This window comes from Ciona robusta, chromosome 13 (genome assembly GCF_009617815.1).
Source record: "Ciona robusta chromosome 13, ASM961781v2".
Lineage (NCBI taxonomy): Eukaryota > Metazoa > Chordata > Ascidiacea > Phlebobranchia > Cionidae > Ciona > Ciona robusta.
Genome location: NC_143247.1, coordinates 1,802,771 through 1,824,321, shown reverse-complemented (window position 1 = coordinate 1,824,321; position 21,551 = coordinate 1,802,771). Strand labels below are relative to the sequence as shown.

Sequence of the window (21,551 nt, the reverse complement as noted above, 5' to 3'; positions counted from 1 at the left end):
GCATTACATGAAATAACTGACTTGTTTAGGCATTACATAAAATAACTGACTTGTTTAAGGCATTACATGAAATAACTGACTTGTTTAGGCATTACATGAAATAACTGACTTGTTCAGACATTACATGAAATAACTGACTTGTTTAGGCATTACATGAAATAACTGACTTGTTCAGACATTACATGAAATAACTGACTTGTTCAGACATTACATGAAATAACTGACTTGTTTAGGCATTACATGAAATAATTGACTTGTTTGGACATTACATGAAATAACTGACTTGTTTAGACATTACATGAAATAACTGACTTGTTTAGGCATTACATGAAATAACTGACTTGTTTAGGCATTACATGAAATAACTGACTTGTTTAGGCATTACATGAAAAGGTAATTGCTTTTGCTTTTAAAGGTCAAAAATTTCAACAAAAATTAGTTTTTCTTTGTGTATTCAACTAAAATAAATAAGCAAGCACACAAGAGTTATTGTTCTTCAGTTTTGTTGTAATCTCTTGCCCCAAAAATTGCGGTACCGACTCTGACCATAGTACTGCCCATTTCAATCTGTAACATGAAAGAATAAATGAATGTAACTTACTTTATGCTCGCCTGGCTTGAACGACAGTCGTATCACACGGGTTTACACCTCATGCTAGTTTACGACTTACCGAAAAACGACATTTGTTAGAACGAGGGTGTTCTGTTTCATACACCCCATGCCCGGTTCAAGTTACCGCAAATGTAACTTTGTGTGTGATTTTTTACTGCATGGCTGATAATTACAACAACCCATTAGTGACCACTGGGCTGGAGGCTTCAGCCTGGAGCGATTGCCGTTAAGTGTCTTGCCCAAGGACACATAAGCCCACAAAAATAGCAGCATTGAGTGTTTAATTAAGAATCCTTTAGTTTAGGTGCTCAAAATAGTGTACCAATTTTTGGGACAAAATTTTATACACATAGTAAGGTGGGGAAAGATGGGACACCTTTTCGTTATATCTTCTTATCATTCATGTTATTTGGATATCATGTGCTAAGGTGTCCCATCTTCCCCCGCAGTACCATAGTTTATGAAAAAACAATACTATTTAGTATTTAGAAAATTTAAAAAGTGTCAAATATATTAAAATTGACTTACCGCATGTGTATAGTCATGAGACATGCCCATGCTTAGCTGCAAATCCTTTTCAGGAATACCTAATTCTTTACACACTGATTTTCTGCACTCTGCCAGCTTGGTAAAATCTGGGTTGGGGCCTTGAGTACAGTCATATCCAAAAGAGCCAATTGTCATAAGGCCGGCTAGTTTTAGGTTAGAGCAGTTTTTGTGTATGTGACGCGCCAGTTCTGTACACTCTGAAGCAGTTACCCCGCTTTTACCTAAAGAATAAGTTAATTTTTTTATTTGTTTTTATGTCACTCAATTTGGTGTAGTCAAAACGGAATTGAAATTTTAAAACTAATATTTGCATTTTATTTATGATTCCTTTTAGATAAATGTTAATTTATGGTCTGGGCAACAACATTCGTTATAGAAACAAGTTTAATATTTTTTACATTTTGCGACACTTACAAGTTACCACGCACGTAACTTTGTGGGTGATATTTTTACAATCTGTGACTGACAATTTAGTCAACCTATTAGTGACCACTGGGCTGGAGCAATTGCCGTTAAATTTCTTGCACAAGGACACATAGGCCTACAACAGTAGCAGCGTGAGAGCTTAAATCCAAATTCGGTTGATTTGACAAAGTGGTTAGCGCGCCTGCCTGTAACCCAGAAGTAATGAGTCCAAGGCCTGTTGTTGCTACCATTGTGGGTGTATGTGTCCTTCAGCGAGACACTTAACGGCAATTGCTCCAACCCAGTGGTCACTAATGGGTTGTTCAAATTATCAGACATACATAATGACTGTTGTTTTCAAGCGAGGATAAAGTAAGTTACATCATAAAAAATAGAGATGTAAAACAAAAAACTTTTTCTTACTTTCTTCTCCACTGGTGTTAACTTGCACAAGAACTTGTAACGGTTCAGTAGATTTCCACCTGCTGTTTACTGCGTCTGCCTCCTTGGCGCCATTCAGTGTCTCAAGCATATGCAGGTTCGACACGCGCATGAGCACGCTTGCCATTTTCTTCTGGAAGGTTCCAATGTAATGCCATTTGATGTCAGGGCAGAGCTCAGCCATCTGGATTGAAATTTGTAAATATTTATATCTGCCGCTGTAGTTTTTTGCGTGCCCGCCTTTAACTTGATAAGTTATAGGCTCAAGGCTCGCCGCTGCTACCATTATAGGCGTATGTCTTTTAGGCAAAACACTTAACGACAACTGCTCCAACCCAGTGGTCAGTAAGAGGTTGTCCAAATTATCAGCCACACATAAAGTAAACCGAAAAAAAATCCCAACACCAAAAAAATAAGTAACATACTTGTTAAGTAACATACTTGGTAACTCATAAGCTGGCACGAGGTGTCGAAACAGAACACCCGCGTTTAACGACTGTGGTTTTCCAGCCATGCGATGATAAATTAAGAAGTTACATACATACATACTTACGTCAGGGCTGTTGGATTTCACAACCAATTCTTTTAGGTAATTCTCTCCAAAATGCCGCTGGCCTGCATCATATGCTTGCTTGATTAAACTGAGTGGTTTGGTCTTACTGACTGCTACAAGTATTGGTTGCACTGTAGGAACTGTCTGCAAAAGAAAGTTTATTGATGAATGAATGGAACTTGCGTTGGTGGGAAAAAGATAGTCATTATAACACAGGTGTTTGGTTTCATACACCTCGTGCTTGCTTACAAGTTACCATGAATGTAACTTTGTCGGTGATGACTATTTTGTATGGCTGACAATTTAGACAACCCATTAGTGACCACTGGGTTGGAGCAATTGCTGTTAAAGGTCTTGCCTTAGTACACATACGCCCACAATGGTGGCAGCGATAGGCCTTGAACCCATAACCTCTGGGTTAAAGGTAGGTACTGGTCATTGTGCTGTATACTGTTTTAAAAATTTAAAACTTTTTCACGTTTAGGTGCATTAAAGTACATTGTAACAATTTTTAGCGAGTATTACGTTTTTGTTATTCTTTTCATGTACATTTGAGGCTATGACAGTGTTTTAAAACAGTAAGTTTTGCAACAGTATATGAGATATCATATGAAAGTGACCGCACTTAAAAGGGGCTACTATCATTGTCATAAAAGGCCTATTTGGAACAAAATAGCTTGCCTGGGGTCCTTTTTGTACTGCACTGTCAATACCCGTTCGAATTCCTGCTAAATTTGCGGCAATATCTGGTAAAACTTGTGGCATGATTTTATATTTCATAATTTGCAAAATACTACTTATTGCATGATTGTGGACCTGATTTTGCTCAAAACTTGATGTAAAAACTGTCTGAAAGACTGTAAAACAGCCGTATATGTACAGAAATATAAAGAAAATGTATGTTTATGTATAAATTTCCACGAAAAAGATAAATTATATATGGAAATACGGAAATGTAAAACCAAAACAATAACAAATAGAAATGCACGCATGAATGAATATAAAGAGCAGTGTTGCCTATAAAATTTCGCGCGGTTATTTCAAATACTATATCCGTGGACTAAACGGATTTAAATTTTTTTGGAGGTATAAAACATGACATTTTGTATTTAAAGTTAAGTTAAAATGGCTAAATTTAGTAAAATAATTTCGAAATAGTTAAATCTGGTTAAAATGACATGCAATTTCGATGACCAATAGCGTTTCGTGAAGGTTCGAGAAAAGGTTTTCGCTTTTAGATTTTGTAAGCTTGCAGAATACTTCTAAATTTTTGTTTGTTTATCTTAAAAAGGAATTGCTTTTTTAAATAATGTTTTAGCTGGGATACGACAGAGCTTGTGGTGGTATAATGGCACCAAATAACTGTCCGCATCTTTCGGAAGCGCTTCGTAAAACGGATCAGTTTTTACTTGAAAAATCGGAGGTAAAAATCAGAAAGTACATAAAAAAAGTAGCATGTGTAATTTTTATAGTTTTTTTTACGCTTAAATGATGCGTATACATAGGATACCTATGTTATATTGGAAACAATATTTAGTAATGTTTTTAAAACAATTTTTATTACCAGTTTTTGTTAAAATTCTTAGATTATTAATAGTCTATACTGTCAAAAATGTTATAAATATATATATATAGCTTTTTGTAAGCTGTGTAAAAATATAAAATGTCAAAGTAAATATTAAAAAAAAAACAATTTAATAATAATTTTCTAAAAAGTTGTGAGCAATTTTTTTGACCAAAAATAAAATTTTCTAATAAAAATATATATATAATATATATACCAAATGTATTTTATCATAATGAGCTTACCATGTATTAACTATGTGCACCTTATTTTTTAGAGCATATGCCAAATATGTGGAGGGGAAGGGCCAAACTTATGGGCTTGTCTTCAGGTAAGGTCTTTTACGGTAATCCTTTAGCTGGTTGCCACCTGAAATTTTGGTTTCAAAATGTTCTATAGCCCTCACTGATACCTGCTGTCTAAATTTTTTTTCAAAAAAGTCAGGCGTTTGTGTCGAAAATTAACTTTAAAAATGCGTGAAAACATGCTTCGTCACCGTAATTCGTATGATTTGCGTAAGGTTAATGATTTATTACGTCACAATCGCAGTCTGTTACGTCACAATAGTGGTATATTACATACGTTACAAGACGTTATAGCCTTGTATTTTCCCACTGTTTTATTGTGGGAATCAAACTTAACAATACGCATTCTATGACGTAATAATCCAACGTTTTTTGAATTCATAACGGCTGGTGTGGAAAATACACTGACGCAGCACGATTTCGCGCATTTTCTAAGTTAATTTTGGACACGAACGCCCGAGTTTTTTTAAAAAAAATTATACAGTGGGTATCAGTGAGTCCTTTCAGGTTGCCACCAGCTAAAGGATTACCGTCTCTTACTATTTTCTGCAACCATAGGCACCAAACCTGGGGTGGCAGGGTAGCCGGGCCTACTCCTAAATTTTCTGCATTGCATTATTCTGCAAAACATTGGTACATGGGTTTTTTAGGTTCTACGTTGCAACCATTGCGGACTAATGTCGCTTTGATACTTAATCGCAATTGTTCCAACCCAATGGTCACTTTTGAATTATCCAACTTGTCACTCATAACATAATTATATATATATATATAATATAAAAAAAATCTAAAAGGACTCTCCTACTCTATGAGCACCAGATCAGGGTCAGATTTGGTAATGTATTCCCGTTTTTAATATTTTCTATTAAATTTTCAGGAAAACTGTTCTTTTACGGGCTGTGGCAAAACACTTCACGATCACGGAACAAAACACTGCAATGAACAGGGACACCCGGTGGCTATAAATTTAAAATCGTTTCGCACTTGGTGTTACTCTTGTGATAAAGAAGTTATTTTGTCAAGCTTGGACCCTGACCATATGGTAAGAAAAACTCATGTTATAACTCAACAGTGAGCATGAGGTGTATGAATAGTGAATACACCATGTGTGTCTGGTGTATAATAAGACACCCATGTTATAACTCAACGGTGAGCATGAGGTGTATGAATACAACATGTGTGTCTGGTGTATAAGAAGACACCCATGTTATAACTTGACAGTGAACATGTGGTGTATGAATACAAACAACATGTGTGTCTGGTGTATAAGAAGACACCCATGTTATAACTCAACAGTGAGCATGAGGTGTACGAATACACCATGTGTGTCTGGTGTATAAGAAGACACTTATCTTATAACTCAACAGTGAGCATGAGGTGTATGAATTCACCATATGTGTCTGATGTATAAGAAGACACCCATGTTATAACTCAACAGTAGAGGTCGACCGATATATCGGTTCACCGATATTATAGTTCAACCTCTACGTGCGTTGTAGTTTAACGTCCATGTGCGTCATAGTTTTGTACAAAAGCAACATATTTGGAGTTACCTATTAAGAACATGCAGACTAAGTGATGACCAACCATTTTTTCTCTATAATAACTTGCAGTATATTGAATACAGGTATTAATTTTGATTAATACTGATCATTTCATATGTTTCGCTATAGTGTCAAATATTGGTAAAATATCGGTATAGGTAAAAGCTAAAAATATCGGTATCGGTGGAAAAAATTGATATCGGTCGGTCTCTACTCGACAGTGAGCATGAGGTGCATGAATACACCATGTGTGTCTGGCGTATAAGAAGACACTCATGTCATAATGTTAAATTTGTCTACATATTTTAACAGAAAAAGTTGAAAAGAGAATTCATGCAACAGAAAAGACTCATTAGACTAAAGGCAAAATCTGAGGAATCTTTAAAATCATTTGGTAAGTAAAGATATTCCTTATTTGCGTCTTTAAAATTATATGCTCAACCTCTATTCCAAGATGTATGCACGTTTTTGCTATAATATAAAAAACGACATATAGATTGTGGGGTACGATGGGACACATTTAGCACATAATATCCAAATATCCTGATCATTTTTTAAACAATTAACAACGGTCTATAGGAGTCGTGAGGATACGGTTTCATAATTCTTTGAATGTTCTTTATTTATTACCAAATGGGATAAAGAAATAGAACGGAAAAATGTCTCGTCTTCTCCCACCCTACTATATTATACATATTATTGTTATAATTATTGCATAAAATGCTATTTTTTAGTTTTAGTATTTTGCTGTAGGCCGTTTTTACAATCAAACAACATAACTTTTTTTGTGGCACGAAATTATAGTAACAAAACTGAATACTTTGTTTTGCTAAATTAACTAAATGCCACTGTGACTATACCTTACATAGTTAAAATTTGCTACAGTATCTATAGGCTACTATAGTTAATATTGCCACCCGCCACCGCGAATTTCTTTACCCATTCCCATAAAAATTTTCTTTACTAAATTATAATTTTTTCTTTCTGCATCGCAGAAGGGGAATTACCAGAGACCCCTAAAGGCCCCAACATTCAATTTACATCGCTGACGAGCCTGGCTAAAATTTTATCAGTCAGTCCTGAAATTTCCGTTGAAAGTACCCCTGGTCTAAAAGGCCTTAGAAATCTGGGCAATACATGTTACATGAATGCGGCTCTGCAAAGTTTATCAAACTGGTACGTTTTACTCATAAACATCTAACTTTTAAAAGTCATGTACCCATATGTTTTAAAAGATAAAATTTTATGCTATTTAAAAAATTTTTTCTGTGTAAATTTTTTTATGTGTATATATATCTTTTTTTTTTTTTTTTGTATGTGTAAATTTTTTTAGAACGGTTTTGTATCATAGTAGCAAGCATTCTTATAGTAGGGTGGGGAAGATGGGACACTTTAGCACATAATATCCAAATATCCTGATCGCGTTTTAAACAATTAATAACAGTCTATGGGAGTCGTCAGGATGCGGTTTTATAATTCTTTGAATGTTCTTTGTTTACTACCAAATGGGACAAGAAAATAGAAAGAAAAGGTGTCTCATCTCCCCCACCCTACTATACAATAAATACACCAATGCATATTATGCAATTTTATGATTTATTCAATTACTAATGCTAATTTTACCATAATTTTTTTGTTTCTAATTGATATATCAGACCAATTAAACCTAGAAATTCCAGGGTTGGCCTGCCTACCTTGCCACCCCAGGTTTGGCGCCTAAAAAATGACATTTTTTATTTTTTTGCAGCCCGCATTTAACTCTGTTTTTTATTGCTTTGGGTCATTTGCTACAAGACAGAAAAAAATCGATGACTTTAAGTTATTATAACGTAAGTCAGCGTTTTTGACTTTACATAAATGAATGAATGTAACTTACTTTATCCTCGCGTGGCTGGAAAACGACAGTCGTTTTCACCTGGGTTTATCACCTCGTGCCAGCTTATGAGTTACCATGTATGTTACTTTGTTGGTGATTATTCTTTTTGGATTTTTTTTTATGTATGGCTGATAATTTGGACAACCCATTAGTGACCACTGGGTTGTAGAAATTGTCGTTAAGTGTCTTGCTCAAGGACACATACGCCCACAATGGTAGCAGCGTCGAGCCCTGAACCCATTACCTCTGGGTTACAGACAGGCACGCTAACCACTATGTCACGGCGCCGGACTTTTTTAAGCCATGGAGCGCTCTATGCTTTTCTGGTGCCTTGACGCAGTGGTTAGCGCAACTGCCTCTAGCCCAGAGTTTATGGGTTCAAGGCTCGTTGCTGCTACCATTGTAGGCATATGTGTTTTCGGGCAAGACACTTAACAGCAATTGCTCAAGCCTGGCGGGGCAACGACAGTTGGTATAACATAGTGTTCTGTTTCATAAACCTCTTGCCCGCTTATGAGCTACCATGTATGTAACTTTGTTGGCAATTTTTTTTTTTCTGATAGGGGGAAATGCCAGCTTAAGAGTTACCCAGTATGTAACTTTGTGGGTGATAATTTTTCGTGAGTTTTCAATGTATGGCTTACAACTTAAAAAAACATAATACACTCAAAATTTAAAACTGACATGTTACATATTTCAGCTTATCGCGGACATCTGGCGCAAAGCTCGCTACTCCAGCGTTGCCCCCTCCAGTGTTCATAGCACATTGAAATTAATAAACCCCGCATTTCGTGGCTACCAACAACAAGTAAGTCAAATTTTTTTGGAATTTTTTTTTTTTCTTTTGACAAATTTTTGTTGCAAAATCTTGCAATATTAAAAAAAATTTTTTTTTGGAAAAATTTTTGTTGCGAAAATTCGCAATGTTTTTTTTTTTTAATTTTTTTTTAAAATTTAAGTTGTAAAGATCTGGTGCTACGAAAACATCAAAAAGTCAAGTCCAACCATTCCTTTTTTGTCTGTTACGGTATTTTTCTTTAAACTGATTTTTACTGGTATTTTTAGGGGCTTTACACTGATTTTTCTGGTATTTTTCTTTAAACTGATTTTTACTGGTATTTTCAGGGGCTTTAAACTGATTTTTCTTTAAACTGATTTTGCTTTAAACAGATTTTTCTGGTATTTTTAGGACACTCAAGAGTTTTTACGATGTCTTATGGACCGCCTTCATGAGGAAATGAAATACCCTGTCCCGATTTTAACAGAAAATGACCAAAAATTGGACATACGTTGCGGCATGTCTGTTCCTGATATAAGATCTCTATTTCATGAAGCAGGCGACGCCCCAGTAAGTATACAACCCCTTTTGGATTATTTGTAACTTATTTGTGCCTATAGATTTCTCAAGTAATTTTTTTCAGTGTTTTCATACATTTTTTATCAGTTATAATATATATATATATATATATGTATTTTTTTACCTATTTTTTTACTCTGTTTCCAGCTCTTTTTAATTTTTTAACATTTTTTGCAACATTTTAAAACTGTTTTACCAGTCATTCCCAACAATTTTTAGATTTTTATCAGTGTTTTCAAATATATTTTACCAGTGTTTCCAAATATTTTTTACCAGTGTTTCCAATTATTTTTTACCGGTGTTTCCAAATATTTTTTTTACCAGTGTTTCCAAGTATTTTTTACCAGTGCTTCCAAATATTTTTTTTACCAGTGCTTTCAAATATTTTTTACCAGTGTTTCCAAATATTTTTTACCAGTTCTTCCAAATATTTTTCAGACTCAAAGCTTACAGAGCAAACCTACACTGGGGAAATACCCTAATGACGCCATGCGGCAATCACGTGACGACATGATGACAATCAGTACCTCGTCAGACGATAGTTACCACTCCTGTGACGACTTGGCTAGCTTATCTAGTGAAATGGACCAGTGAGATTTTTATTTTTTGTATGAAATTAATTTATTATATAAATTTTTACAAAAAAATTGGTTTTAAAAATAATTTTATCTTTAAAAAAAGGCTTTCTAGTGAAATAGACCAGTAAAAACTTTTTTTACAAACTAAATATTAAAAAGAATTGGATCATAAAATGTACTGTTTAGAAGATATTTTCTCTTTAAAAGGCGCCAAACCTGGGGTGGCAAGGTAGGCAGGTCACCCCTGGAAAAGAGGGCACGAGGTGTATGAAACAAAACACCCATAATATAACTATTGCTGTTGCTCGCCATTTGAGGATAAATAAGTTACATTAATTTGTTCACAACTAAAAAGCAAGCACGAGGTGTATGAAACAAAACACCCGTGTTATAGGACTATCATTACCCCACCACACAAAGATAAACAAGTTACATTCATTCATTTATTCATAACTTAAAAGCAGGCATGAGGTGTATGAAACAGAACACCCGTATTATAACGACTGTCTTTTTTCCTGTCATGCAAAGATAAATAAGTTACATTCATTTATTCAGTCATAACTTATATATAACGACTGTCGTTGCTTCACCTTGCAAAGATAAAAAAGTTACATTCATTCATTTATAACTTAAAAGCAGGCACGAGGTGTTTGAAACAGAACACCCGTGTTTTAACGACTGTCATTACCCTACCACGCAAAAATAAAATATTAAAATTATTTATTATTTGAACAGAGAAACACAGCCAATGCTTGGAGACAGCCAGCAAGAGTCTACATTTCCAAAGGTAATAAAAAATGGTGTAAACAGTCTTTTTTTGCTAAACAAACATTAATTTTGATGTCCAACAATGCGTCTATGTATGTGTTTTCGTATTTTTTTGCTGCGTTATAGAATAAATGTAATTCTTATAATTTTTTATGTGTATCAGCCGAAAATTATGTTTAAAAATTATGATTTTATGTATTGCCAAATGAAGAATATTGTTACAATTTTGAAAATGTTACAAATCTACCCAAAAAACAATAAAATAAAAAAAAATTAATCAAAAAAATCCCCATAAAAGACAAAAAAATCAAGAAAAAAAATTTACAAAAAATATCTACAAAATTTTTCAGGAGAACTCCATTCTTCCAGTTCTCAAAACTTTAAAAATAACAAAAAAAATCCATTTTCCAATTCTCAAAACTTTAAAATTAACAAAAAATAAATCCTAAAAAATTCCATTCTTCCAGTTCTCAAAACTTTAAAATTAAAAAAAAAAATTCCCTTTAAAAATTTTTAAAAAACAAAAACTTTCGTGTTTTAGGAGCTCGACGAGCTCCATTCTTCTGGTTCTCCTCTGTACAGAAGTACATCCATGCCTTCGATTTTAACCCCTCCTCCTGCTTCCACCACTCCTCCTGAGGATATAAGAAGAAAGAGAACTGTCTCTTCTCGTTCCACTACTAATGTCATATCTAATAATCAACAAAAAGGTATTTTCAATTTTTTTTTCGATTTATAATTTTCTTTTAACCGATTGAGTTTACTCAATTTTTTTAGGCTTTTCTTTTTTTAATTTTTTTTGTTTATTTTTTTAAGAAAATCAATTCTTCTATTTTGTCGCTGTTTAGTTTTTTGCTGTTTTTATACAAAGTCAGTCATTTTTTTCTAGTTTTGTTAAAATTTTTCTTTTTTAAGCTCGTTTTCAAATTATTTTTTTAAATTTTGTTATGCACAGTTTTCCCATTTATTTTGTTGGTATTAAAATTTTTTTCTTGCCTTTTTTCATTTTTATGTTTTAAAAAAAAAATCCAATTTAGCCCCCTCACCCCCCAAAGAGAAACGGTTTGAATACAGAAGCGTGATTTCTGATATTTTTGACGGTGCTTTACGAAGTTCTGTACAATGTCGTACATGCGGTTCTTTGTCACACACTAAAGAGACTTTCCAGGTAAAAAAATCTGATCTTTACTCCAAAAAAAGTTGTTGTTAGTAGTATTTAAAACTTATTATAAAACATTTTTAAAACTTTTCACTAAAAGTTCCTCAGTGTTATTAAAATAGTTTTTACTAAAAAAAATTAAGTAGTATTTTTAAAATAGTTACAGTTTTATTTTATTTGTGTGAATGTTAAACTAATATTTTTGTGATAAAAATAACTTTTTATTAGTGTAATTTTATTATACCATTCACTAAATAAATAAACTAAAAAATTTACAACCAATTTAAAATTAATTTAGAAAAAAATTGCCTATTAACAAAAAAAAAATATGCAAAATCAATAAAACAATTTAAATCAACAAAGCGTTAAAATACACCAATTCAACAATTTATTAGCAAAACAAGACAAATTCTTCAAATTCAACTCAACAGAAAAAAGTTTAACAAAAATTCAACAAATTCACCAAAAAATCAACAAATTCACCCCAAAAATCAACAAATTCACCCAAAAAATCAACAAAAGTACCAAAAAATCAACAAAATTCAACATACATTCAACAGGACCTCTCCCTCCCAATTCCCGGCAAGGACGACACGGCGCGTTTACATAGTAACCCTTGTTCTAATGCGGAAAGTTACAACCCCTGGTGGCATAGCTTCTTGGGTTGGCTAGAATCGTGAGTATAGTACCATTATTTACGGCTTTTTTAGTGGCTTTTTTGTGGCTTATAGCTTTTAAAGGCACTTTTTATGCAAATTTTTAAGTGGCTGAAATCATGTGTTTTTTATAGCTTTTTATGCGGCTTTTACTGGACTAAATTGGCTTACTTTAAACGGCTTTTTTGGGGGCTAACGTTCCCCCTTGTGTGGCTTTGAAGCTAACTATTTCTTCTAAGGGCATTATAGGTGTATTTATAACTACTAAAATAACTGTGCACCATTTTAAATAGGTTGATTTAAATATTCTTACATTTTGGGTCTATGGGAGTCGTGAGGATACAGTTTTATAATTCATTGAATGTTCTTTGTTTACTACCAAATGGGACAAGAAAATAGAAAGAAAAGGGGTCCATTTTATCCCACCCTACTATATTCACATTTTTGTTCACTAACAAATATCCTGATCGTGTTTTAAACAATTAACAACGGTCTGTGGGAGTCGTGAGGATACTGTTTAATAATTCATTGAATGTTTTTTGTTTACTACCAAATTTGACCAAAAAATAGAAAGAAAAGGTGTCCCATCTTTGATTTTGAAAATGATTTTATACATTTTACTTTGAAGTTTAAAGTGACACTTTTTATTCTATTTTCTCGGCCCATTTGGTTGTAAACAAAGAACGTTCAGGAAGTTATGAAACCATATCTTCACGACTCCCATAGACCGTTGTTAATTGTTTAAAACACGATCAGAATATTTGGATATTATGTGCTAAAGGTGTCCCATCTCCCGCACTCTACTGTATAAAAAATAATTTTTAAAACTTTGAAAAATCACTTTTAAAACCGCACAAAAAGTGAAACCCGCTTATAAACCTGCATAAAAAACCTCTACAAGCTGTATACAAGCTAAAGGGTCCTTGAACATCCACAAAAAAGGCAGAATTATTGGTATTATATTAATATATATGGGGTGGGGGAAGATGGGACGCCTTTAGCACATAATATCTAAATATCCTGATCATGTTTTAAACAATTAACAACGGTCTAAGGTAGTTGTGAAGTCATAGTTTTATAATTCTTTGAATTTTCTTTGTTTAATACAAAATTGGACGGGAAAGTAGAATGAAAAGGTGTCCCATCTTCCCCCACCCTACTATATATATACAGTTTATATATGTATTTAAAACAGTTTTTTTTCACAGATGGTTCTGGGGTTCCGGTGTCACGCTCACAGACTGTCTTTCTGCATTTTTCTCGGCAGACGAGTTGAAAGGAGATAATATGTACAGTTGTAGCAAATGCAAAAAGTAAAGCATTTTTACTAAGCCATAGTACAATGGTTCCCAATATAGAATATATTACTCATTTATTAAAAAGCGAAAACGACTAATTACATCAGTTATATTTATTTTGACGAATGCGCTAGCTTTTTGGCAATAGTGTCTTGTAAAGAACCAGAATTGGAACAATTTTTCTGCCCCGTTGACTGCTTTTTTTGATCAGTATCTCATTTACCCTCCAAATATGAGGAATTTACCCCAGTTTTTTTAGCATGTTGGGACAATTGACATTATTTCTGACTTTTAAATGGCAGAAAGGCGGTTTTAAAATTATGAAGTACTGTTTCTACACCTAAAAAATTTACAAAACTTAACAATTTTTATTTTTAAAAAAATTACAAAAAAAAATTACAAAATTAGGATTTTTTTTCAATTTTTTAGGCTCCGAAACGGCATAAAATACTGTACTTTATTACAACTACCGGAAGTGCTATGCATCCACTTAAAAAGATTTCGTCACGAATATTTTACTTCGTATTCGACGAAAATTTCTTCGACTGTTATATTTCCGCTTGAGGTAGGTTGCAGTGTTTCCAGGTAAATTTTCTCAGTGTTTCCAAAAAAAATTTTTTAGGTTAGAACATTAACTGTTTTTTTTATTGTTTTTATATTCAGTGTTTCCAGACAAACTTACAATTTTCAATCAAATTTCTAGTGTTTCCAAATATTTTGTTTTTAATTTTTAGTGTTTTGATTAAATTTTAAATTTTTTAGTGTTTCCATTTAACTTTTCGTCAGTATTTTCTACCAATTTTGAATTTTCCAGTGTTTCCAGATAAAATTGAAATTTCTAGTGTTTCCAGATAAAATTGAAATTTCCAGTGTTTCCAGATAAATTTTCTCCACAACATATTTCAATAAAAAAAATCCACCAAAATAAAAACATCTACCATTAAACAGGGACTTGACTTGAGCAGGTACCTTGCGAAAGATCATGACACAGTAAACGCCATGTACGATTTATCTTCTGTGATTGTACACCACGGGGGGGCTGGGGGTAAGCATAATATATTGACATTAGCAGACTATTTTCTTACCATTTCGTAGCCTAAAAAATGAAATTGTAAATTTTGTAATTTTTAATGCACTTTTTAAAGAAAAAGGTAAGTACACATACTACTTCGTGCAGTTTTAGCATTTGAAAATGGTTTCTTGTGGGCGTATCTGTCCTTGTGCAAGACACTTAACAACAATTGCTTCGACCCAGTGGTCACTACTGGGTTGTTCAAATTATCAGCCATACATAAAAAACAATCACCCATAAAGTTACATTTATGGTAACACAAATGCGGGCACGAGGTGTATGAAACAGAACCTCCACGTTAAAACGACTATCATTGCCCCACAATACAAGAACAAACAAGCTAATTCACTCATTCATACACAACAAAAAATCAACATATTTTACTAAAAAAAAAAAAAAATTTTTTTAAAAAATATACAAAATTAACTTTTTTCCAGGTGGTCATTACACAGCATATTGTAAAAACCCTGCCAGTAAAGAATGGTACGAGTTTGATGACCAGTATGTTACTCTTGTACCCGAAGCCACTGTTACAGAAGCAGAACCATATGTCTTGTTTTACAGGTGATTTTGTGGGTTTTTGTGTTATAACTTGATAGTGAGCATGAAGTGTATGAATACACCATGTGTGTTTGGTGTATAAGAAGACACCCATGTTATAACTCAACAGTCAGCATTTGGTGTATGAATACACCATGTGTGTCTGGTGTATAAGAAGACACCCATGTTATAACTCGACAGTGAGCATGAGGTGTATGAACACACCATGTGTGTTTGGTGTATAAGAAGACACCCATGTTATAACTTGACAGTGAGCATGAGGTGTATGAATACACCATGTGTGTCTGGTGTATAAGAAGACACCCATGTTATAACTCGACAGTGAGCATGAGGTGTAGGAATACACCATGTATGTCTGGTGTATAAGAAGACACCCGTGTTATAACTCGACAGTGAGCATGAAGTGTTTGAATACACCATGTGTGTTTGGTGTATAAGAAGACACCCATGTTATAACTTGACAGTGAGCATGAGGTGTATGAATACAACATGTGTGTTTGGTGTATAAGAAGACACCCATGTTATAACTTGACAGTGAGCATGAGGTGTATGAATACAACATGTGTGTTTGGTGTATAAGAAGACACCCATGTTATAACTTGACAGTGAGCATGAGGTGTATGAATACAACATGTGTGTTTGGTGTATAAGAAGACACCCATGTTATAACTTGACAGTGAGCATGAGGTGTATGAACACACCATGTGTGTCTGGTGTATAAGAAGACACCCATGTTATAACTCGACAGTGAGCATAAGGTGTTTGAATACACCATGTGTGTCTTGTGTATAAGAAGACACCCATGTTATAACTGAACAGTGAGCATGAGGTGTATGAATACACCATTGTGAGTCTGGTGTATAAGAAGACGCCCATGTTATAACTCAACAGTGAGCATGAGGTGTATGAATACACCATGTGTGTTTGGTGTATAAGAAGACACCTATGTTATAAGTTGACAGTGAGCATGAGGTGTATGAACACACCATGTGTGTCTGGTGTATAAGAAGACACTCATGTTATAACTCAACAGTGAGCATTTGGTGTATGAATACACCATGTGTGTCTGGTGTATAAGAAGACACCCATGTTACAACTCGACAGTGAGCATTAGGTGTATGAATACACCATGTGTTTCTGGTGTATAAAAAAACACTCATATTACAACTCGACAGCGAGCATGAGTTACACTGAATTACTTTTCTTTTTTTCTACAGCAAAAAAAGCAACAACGTCGAAATAGCCAGAGAAGAAGTTTTGCAACTGGACAAGGAAACGGAACCTTCTTTCATGAAATTCTATGTTTCTGTTGAATGGCTTGTCAAGTTTTTAAGTTTTGCCGAACCAGGGCCCATTAACAACCATCATTTTCTATGCCCACATGAGAGTAGGTGTTTTATTTATCCTCACATGGTGTTTATTATATTTTGGGGTAATATGGGACACGTTTTATTTTGGGGTGAGATGGGACAGGTTTCGTTTTGGGGTAAGATGAGACACGTTCTAATTTTTAGGTAAAATGGGACATGTTTCGTTTTGGGGTAAGATGAAAAAAGTTTTATTTCGGGGTGATATGGGACAGGTTTCGTTTTGGGGTAAGATGAGACACGTTCTAATTTCTAGGTAAAATGGGACATGTTTCGTTTTGGGATAAGATGGGTTAATTATCAAAAACACGGTCAGGAAATATAGGATTTAGGTGCTAACAGTATCCCATCTTACCCCACAGAACTATATTAAAAAGTTTAAAAAAATTATATAAATAATAAAAATACATATTAATATAAATATATAGTATAGTAGGGTGGAGGAAGATGGGACACCTTTAGCACATAATATCTAATTAACCTGACAGTGTTTTAAACAATTAACAACGGTCTATGGGAGTCGTGAGGATACGGTTTCATAATTCTTTGAATGTTCTTTGTTTACTACCAAATGAGACGAAAAAATAAAATGAAAAGCTGTCCCACCTTCCCCCACCTTACTATATATAATATTAATAAAAATAATAATAAATAAAATTATATATGATATTATTATTATTAAACAAAATAATATTTTTTTTAAGATATTGAGCCAACTATGTTCGACCAAATTGGGTCCCGCGTGTGCCTCGTGTCCGAACAGACTTGGCACGCATTGCACAAAATGTTCGGGGGTGGCCCAGCGGTCACGAGGGTACAGCCTTGCGCAGTTTGTGTAAAAGAAGCCAAACTTTTAGAAGAACGACGGATTAGGGAACGAGAGATGTATTTGAAGGTATTTTTAGCTGTAAAAATAGTTTTGCATTTATGTGTTGGAAACCTCATTGATTAATGTGGTGAATGCAATATACTTTAGCTCTGCTTGTTTGTATAGACACCTAACAGCAGGGTAAAATCTGGGGTGACGTTTTTAAAATACAGTTACACTCATAGTTGTCAAACATAGGAAACCTCATTGATTAATGTGGTGAATGCAATATACTTTGGCTCTGCTTGTTTGAATAAATGAATGAATGTAACTTACTTTATCCTTGCGTGGCCAGAAAACGACAGTTGTTATAAGTAACACGAGTGTTCTGTTCATACACCTCATGCCCGCTTACTAGTTACCATGTATGTTACTCTGTGGGTGATTTTTTATGCCAATTTGGACAACTCATTTTTTCCTTCTGTATTTTACCACGTATGTAACTTTGTGACTGATTTTTTTTATAACAACTTCGGAACTCATTTTATGGACTGTATTTTTCCCTTACAGCTTAGTGAGTCAGCAGATGAACACGAATCTGCTCCAACATTTTATATCAGTCTCGAATGGTTCAGAAACTGGCAGAATTTCATAAATGGCACAGATTCTGGTAAGACTATGTTTGTATTAATACACCTCATGCTCACTGTTGAGTTACAACATGGGTGTCTTCTTATACACCTCATGCTTACTGTCGAGTTATAACATGTGTGTCTTCTTATACACCAGACACACATGGTGTATTCATACACCTCATGCTCACTGTTGAGTTACAACATGTGTGTCTTCTTATACACCAGACACACATGGTGTATTCATACACCTCATGCTTACTGTCTAGTTATAACATGGGTGTCTTCTTATACACCTCATGCTTACTGTCGAGTTATAACATGGGTGTCTTCTTATACACCAGACAAACATGGTGTATTCATACACCTCATGCTTACTGTCTAGTTATAACATGGGTGTCTTCTTATACACCTCATGCTTACTGTCGAGTTATAACATGGGTGTCTTCTTATACACCTCATGCTTACTGTTGAGTTATAACATGGGTGTCCTTTTAAAAGCCAGACACACATGGTGTATTCATACATCTCATGCTCACTGACGAGTTATAACATTGTTTTTTCAGTACCTCCTTCCGAAATTGACAATACTTCTATTACAAAGGTCCTAGATGGGAGAGTCATACTTGATAAAGGTAACTTGTTTCAACATTGCATGAAATAACTGACTTGTTTAGGCATTACATGAAATAACTGACTTGTTTAGGCATTACATAAAATAACTGACTTGTTTAAGGCATTACATGAAATAACTGACTTGTTTAGGCATTACATGAAATAACTGACTTGTTTAGACATTATATGAAATAACTGATTTGTTTCGGCATTACATGAAATAACTGACTTGTTTAGGCGTTACATGAAATAACAGACTTGTTTAGTCATTACATGAAATAACTGACTTGTTTAGACATTACATAAAATAACTCACTTGTTAAGACATTACATGAAATAACTGACTTTTTTAGGCATTACAGGAAATAACTGACTTGTTTAGGCATTACATGAAATAACTGACTTGTTAAGACATTACATGAAATAACAGACTTGTTTAGGCATTACATGAAATAACTGACTTGTTTAGGCATTACATGAAATAACTGACTTGTTTAGTCATTACATGAAATAACTGACTTGTTAAGACATTACATGAAATAACAGACTTGTTTAGGCATTACATGAAATAACTGACTTGTTTAGGCATTACATGAAATAACTGACTTGTTAAGACATTACATGAAATAACTGACTTGTTTCGGCATTACATGAAATAACTGACTTGTTTAGGCATTACATGAAATAACTGACTTGTTTAGGCATTACATGAAATAACTGACTTGTTTAGGCATTACATAAAATAACTGACTTGTTTTGGCATTACATGAAATACCTGACTTGTTTAGGCATTACATGAAATAACTGACTTGTTTAGGCATTACATGAAACAACTGACTTGTTTAGGCATTACATGAAATAACTGACTTGTTTAGACATTACATGAAATAACTTTTTTATGTTTAGATTCTGAATACGGTGAAATATTAACCGAAGCGTGGGAATACTTATATAGTACTTATGGGGGGGGTCCAGCCATTCCGCACCAAACTATTGATACGAATACATCTATAAACGAACTACAAGAAAATCTAATGGACCTTGACTGATTTTTTGGTGTTTTTTCACAGATGCAAAAATGTGTGTTAAATTTAAAAGGTTTAAATTTTTTTGCTGTCGCAGAAATTTGAAGGTAAAAATATAAGTTTTTTTTTGTGCGAAAAAGCTTGAAAAAGAAGTGACATGCTTTTATGCTCTCACAGAAATTAAAAATATATCTTTTAATATATATATATATATATGGAAAAAATAAGCATGTAATTTCTGCTTTTTGTGTAATATTTTTTCGAAATTGATAATTAAAGAGTATTTAAACACGTTTTATGCCTAAGCTAAATTCTACAGCTAGTTTAGAAAAAAATGGCTGTTTTTGGGCTGAATTTTTAAAAGTGCTATAATTATAATGTTTGCGAAAAACTATTTGTAAAATTTTGATTTTATGTAAACTAAAATTGTATGTATATTTACATTTTGAATTTTTCTGCCTATGCTGTTATGCTACTATTTATATATATATATATATGTGTGTGTGTGTGTACAATAGGCGCCTATTTAGGGTGGTCAGGGGTTCCACTGCACCCCAATTTTAAAACAAGATTAAATTATTTTACAAATACTTTATAAAAATGGTGAATTTGTTAATTAATATATTTTCTTCTCAAAAATAATAAAAATTAATGCGTTAATACATGCAAAATGGCAAAATAACTTATTTTTTGCATCCAAATTCCTAATTTCCTAAATTGTCTATGATATAGTACTGTGGGGTAAGATGGGACACCTTTAGCACCTAATATACAAATATCCTGATCAGGTTTTAAACAATTAACAAGGGTCTATGAGAGTTGTGAGGATACGGTTTTATAATTCTTTGAATTTTCTTTGTTTGGTACCAAATGGGACAAGAAAATAGCATGAAAAGGTGTCCCATCTTTTCCCACCCTACTATATACAATATACCACATAATATAACGAATAACAAGCACCTGTAAAATAACAAAGTGATTTTGCACAGAAGTTCACCTATATAAATTTTAATTGAATAAATTAAAACAGTTTTTTTTTGTGTAAAACCAATTTTTTTCATATAATTTTAATTTGTGCAGTCAATTGTTTTAGGAACAAACGGATTTTTCCTAAAACAACTGAATTATACCATTTACCATATTTTTTGACGTGTTATTTTAATTTTTTATAACATTGTTACATAATTCTTATAATTATGACCGTTTTGAAAATGCAAACTTAAAAATGTTGTTTTTTTCCGCTGTGGCCTATGTAACTAATTAAAACAGAAATGAAACAAAATGTCACCTTTTAGTCATTAGGTAAAATGACTGACTTATATAGTAGGGTGGGGAAAGATGGGACACCTTTAGCACATAATATCCAAATACCCTGATCGAGTTTTAAACAATTAACAACGGTCTATATGGGAGTCGTGAGGATGCGGTTTTATATTTCTTTGTATTTTCTTGTTTACTATCAAATGTGACGAGAAAATACAACATTAAGGTGTCCCATTTTCCCCCACCATACTACAGTTATTTCTATATTGATAACATTACATATATTTTGTACAAAACTTATTTATCCCGCAAGGCTGGAAAACGACAGTCGTTATAACACGGGTGTTCTGTTCTTGCTTCAAGGTATGTAACTTTGTGGGTAATTGTTTTTTATGTATGACTTCTAATTTAGAAAACAAATTAGTGACCACTGGGTTAGAGCAATTGCTGTTAAGTGTCTTGCCCAATGACACATACGCCCAGAATGGTTTTACAAGTTAAACAGATAACCATTACACAAAACATTAAAAAACGCAGCTTAT

The 21,551-nt window shown here is 33.5% G+C and overlaps 2 protein-coding genes across 2 annotated transcripts; one reads left to right on the top strand and one right to left on the bottom strand.

Annotated features, from left to right (window-relative positions):
- Positions 1 to 435: 435 nt before the first annotated feature.
- Positions 436 to 3,529, bottom strand: LOC149725718 (pyridoxal phosphate homeostasis protein-like). Its single transcript, XM_089891568.1, has 5 exons — positions 3,243 to 3,529; positions 2,562 to 2,705; positions 1,991 to 2,192; positions 1,142 to 1,383; positions 436 to 567 (listed from the first exon to the last, which is right to left on the bottom strand). Exons 1-5 carry the CDS (start codon positions 3,339 to 3,341, stop codon positions 487 to 489), a joined length of 768 nt encoding a protein of 255 aa, XP_089747694.1. The 5' UTR covers positions 3,342 to 3,529; the 3' UTR covers positions 436 to 486.
- Positions 3,530 to 3,793: 264 nt separating this feature from the next.
- Positions 3,794 to 21,038, top strand: LOC149725717 (ubiquitin carboxyl-terminal hydrolase 33-like). The gene is made up of 22 exons (XM_089891561.1): positions 3,794 to 3,984; positions 4,403 to 4,456; positions 5,308 to 5,472; positions 6,287 to 6,368; positions 6,970 to 7,150; positions 7,722 to 7,803; positions 8,551 to 8,658; positions 9,040 to 9,198; positions 9,646 to 9,797; positions 10,521 to 10,572; positions 11,095 to 11,263; positions 11,591 to 11,721; positions 12,273 to 12,388; positions 13,577 to 13,681; positions 14,096 to 14,231; positions 14,615 to 14,711; positions 15,176 to 15,302; positions 16,517 to 16,686; positions 17,371 to 17,561; positions 18,045 to 18,144; positions 18,673 to 18,741; positions 19,628 to 21,038. Exons 1-22 carry the CDS (start codon positions 3,910 to 3,912, stop codon positions 19,768 to 19,770), a joined length of 2,664 nt encoding a protein of 887 aa, XP_089747687.1. The 5' UTR covers positions 3,794 to 3,909; the 3' UTR covers positions 19,771 to 21,038.
- The last annotated feature ends 513 nt before the right edge of the window (positions 21,039 to 21,551 follow it).

What these genes read in the sequence shown, in the direction of transcription:
- LOC149725717 (XM_089891561.1), top strand. Translation starts at nt 3,910, where the DNA reads ATGGCACCAAATAACTGTCCGCATCTTTCGGAAGCGCTTCGTAAAACG. An exon ending in GGAATCTTTAAAATCATTTG is followed by an intron (nt 6,369 to 6,969) that starts GTAAGTAAAGAT and finishes TCTGCATCGCAG; the next exon opens with AAGGGGAATTACCAGAGACC. An exon ending in TTCTTGGGTTGGCTAGAATC is followed by an intron (nt 12,389 to 13,576) that starts GTGAGTATAGTA and finishes TTTTTTTCACAG; the next exon opens with ATGGTTCTGGGGTTCCGGTG.
- LOC149725718 (XM_089891568.1), bottom strand. Translation starts at nt 3,341, where the DNA reads ATGAAATATAAAATCATGCCACAAGTTTTACCAGATATTGCCGCAAAT. An exon ending in TGAAATCCAACAGCCCTGAC is followed by an intron (nt 2,193 to 2,561) that starts GTAAGTATGTAT and finishes ATTTCAATCCAG; the next exon opens with ATGGCTGAGCTCTGCCCTGA. An exon ending in TAACACCAGTGGAGAAGAAA is followed by an intron (nt 1,384 to 1,990) that starts GTAAGAAAAAGT and finishes CTTATTCTTTAG; the next exon opens with GTAAAAGCGGGGTAACTGCT.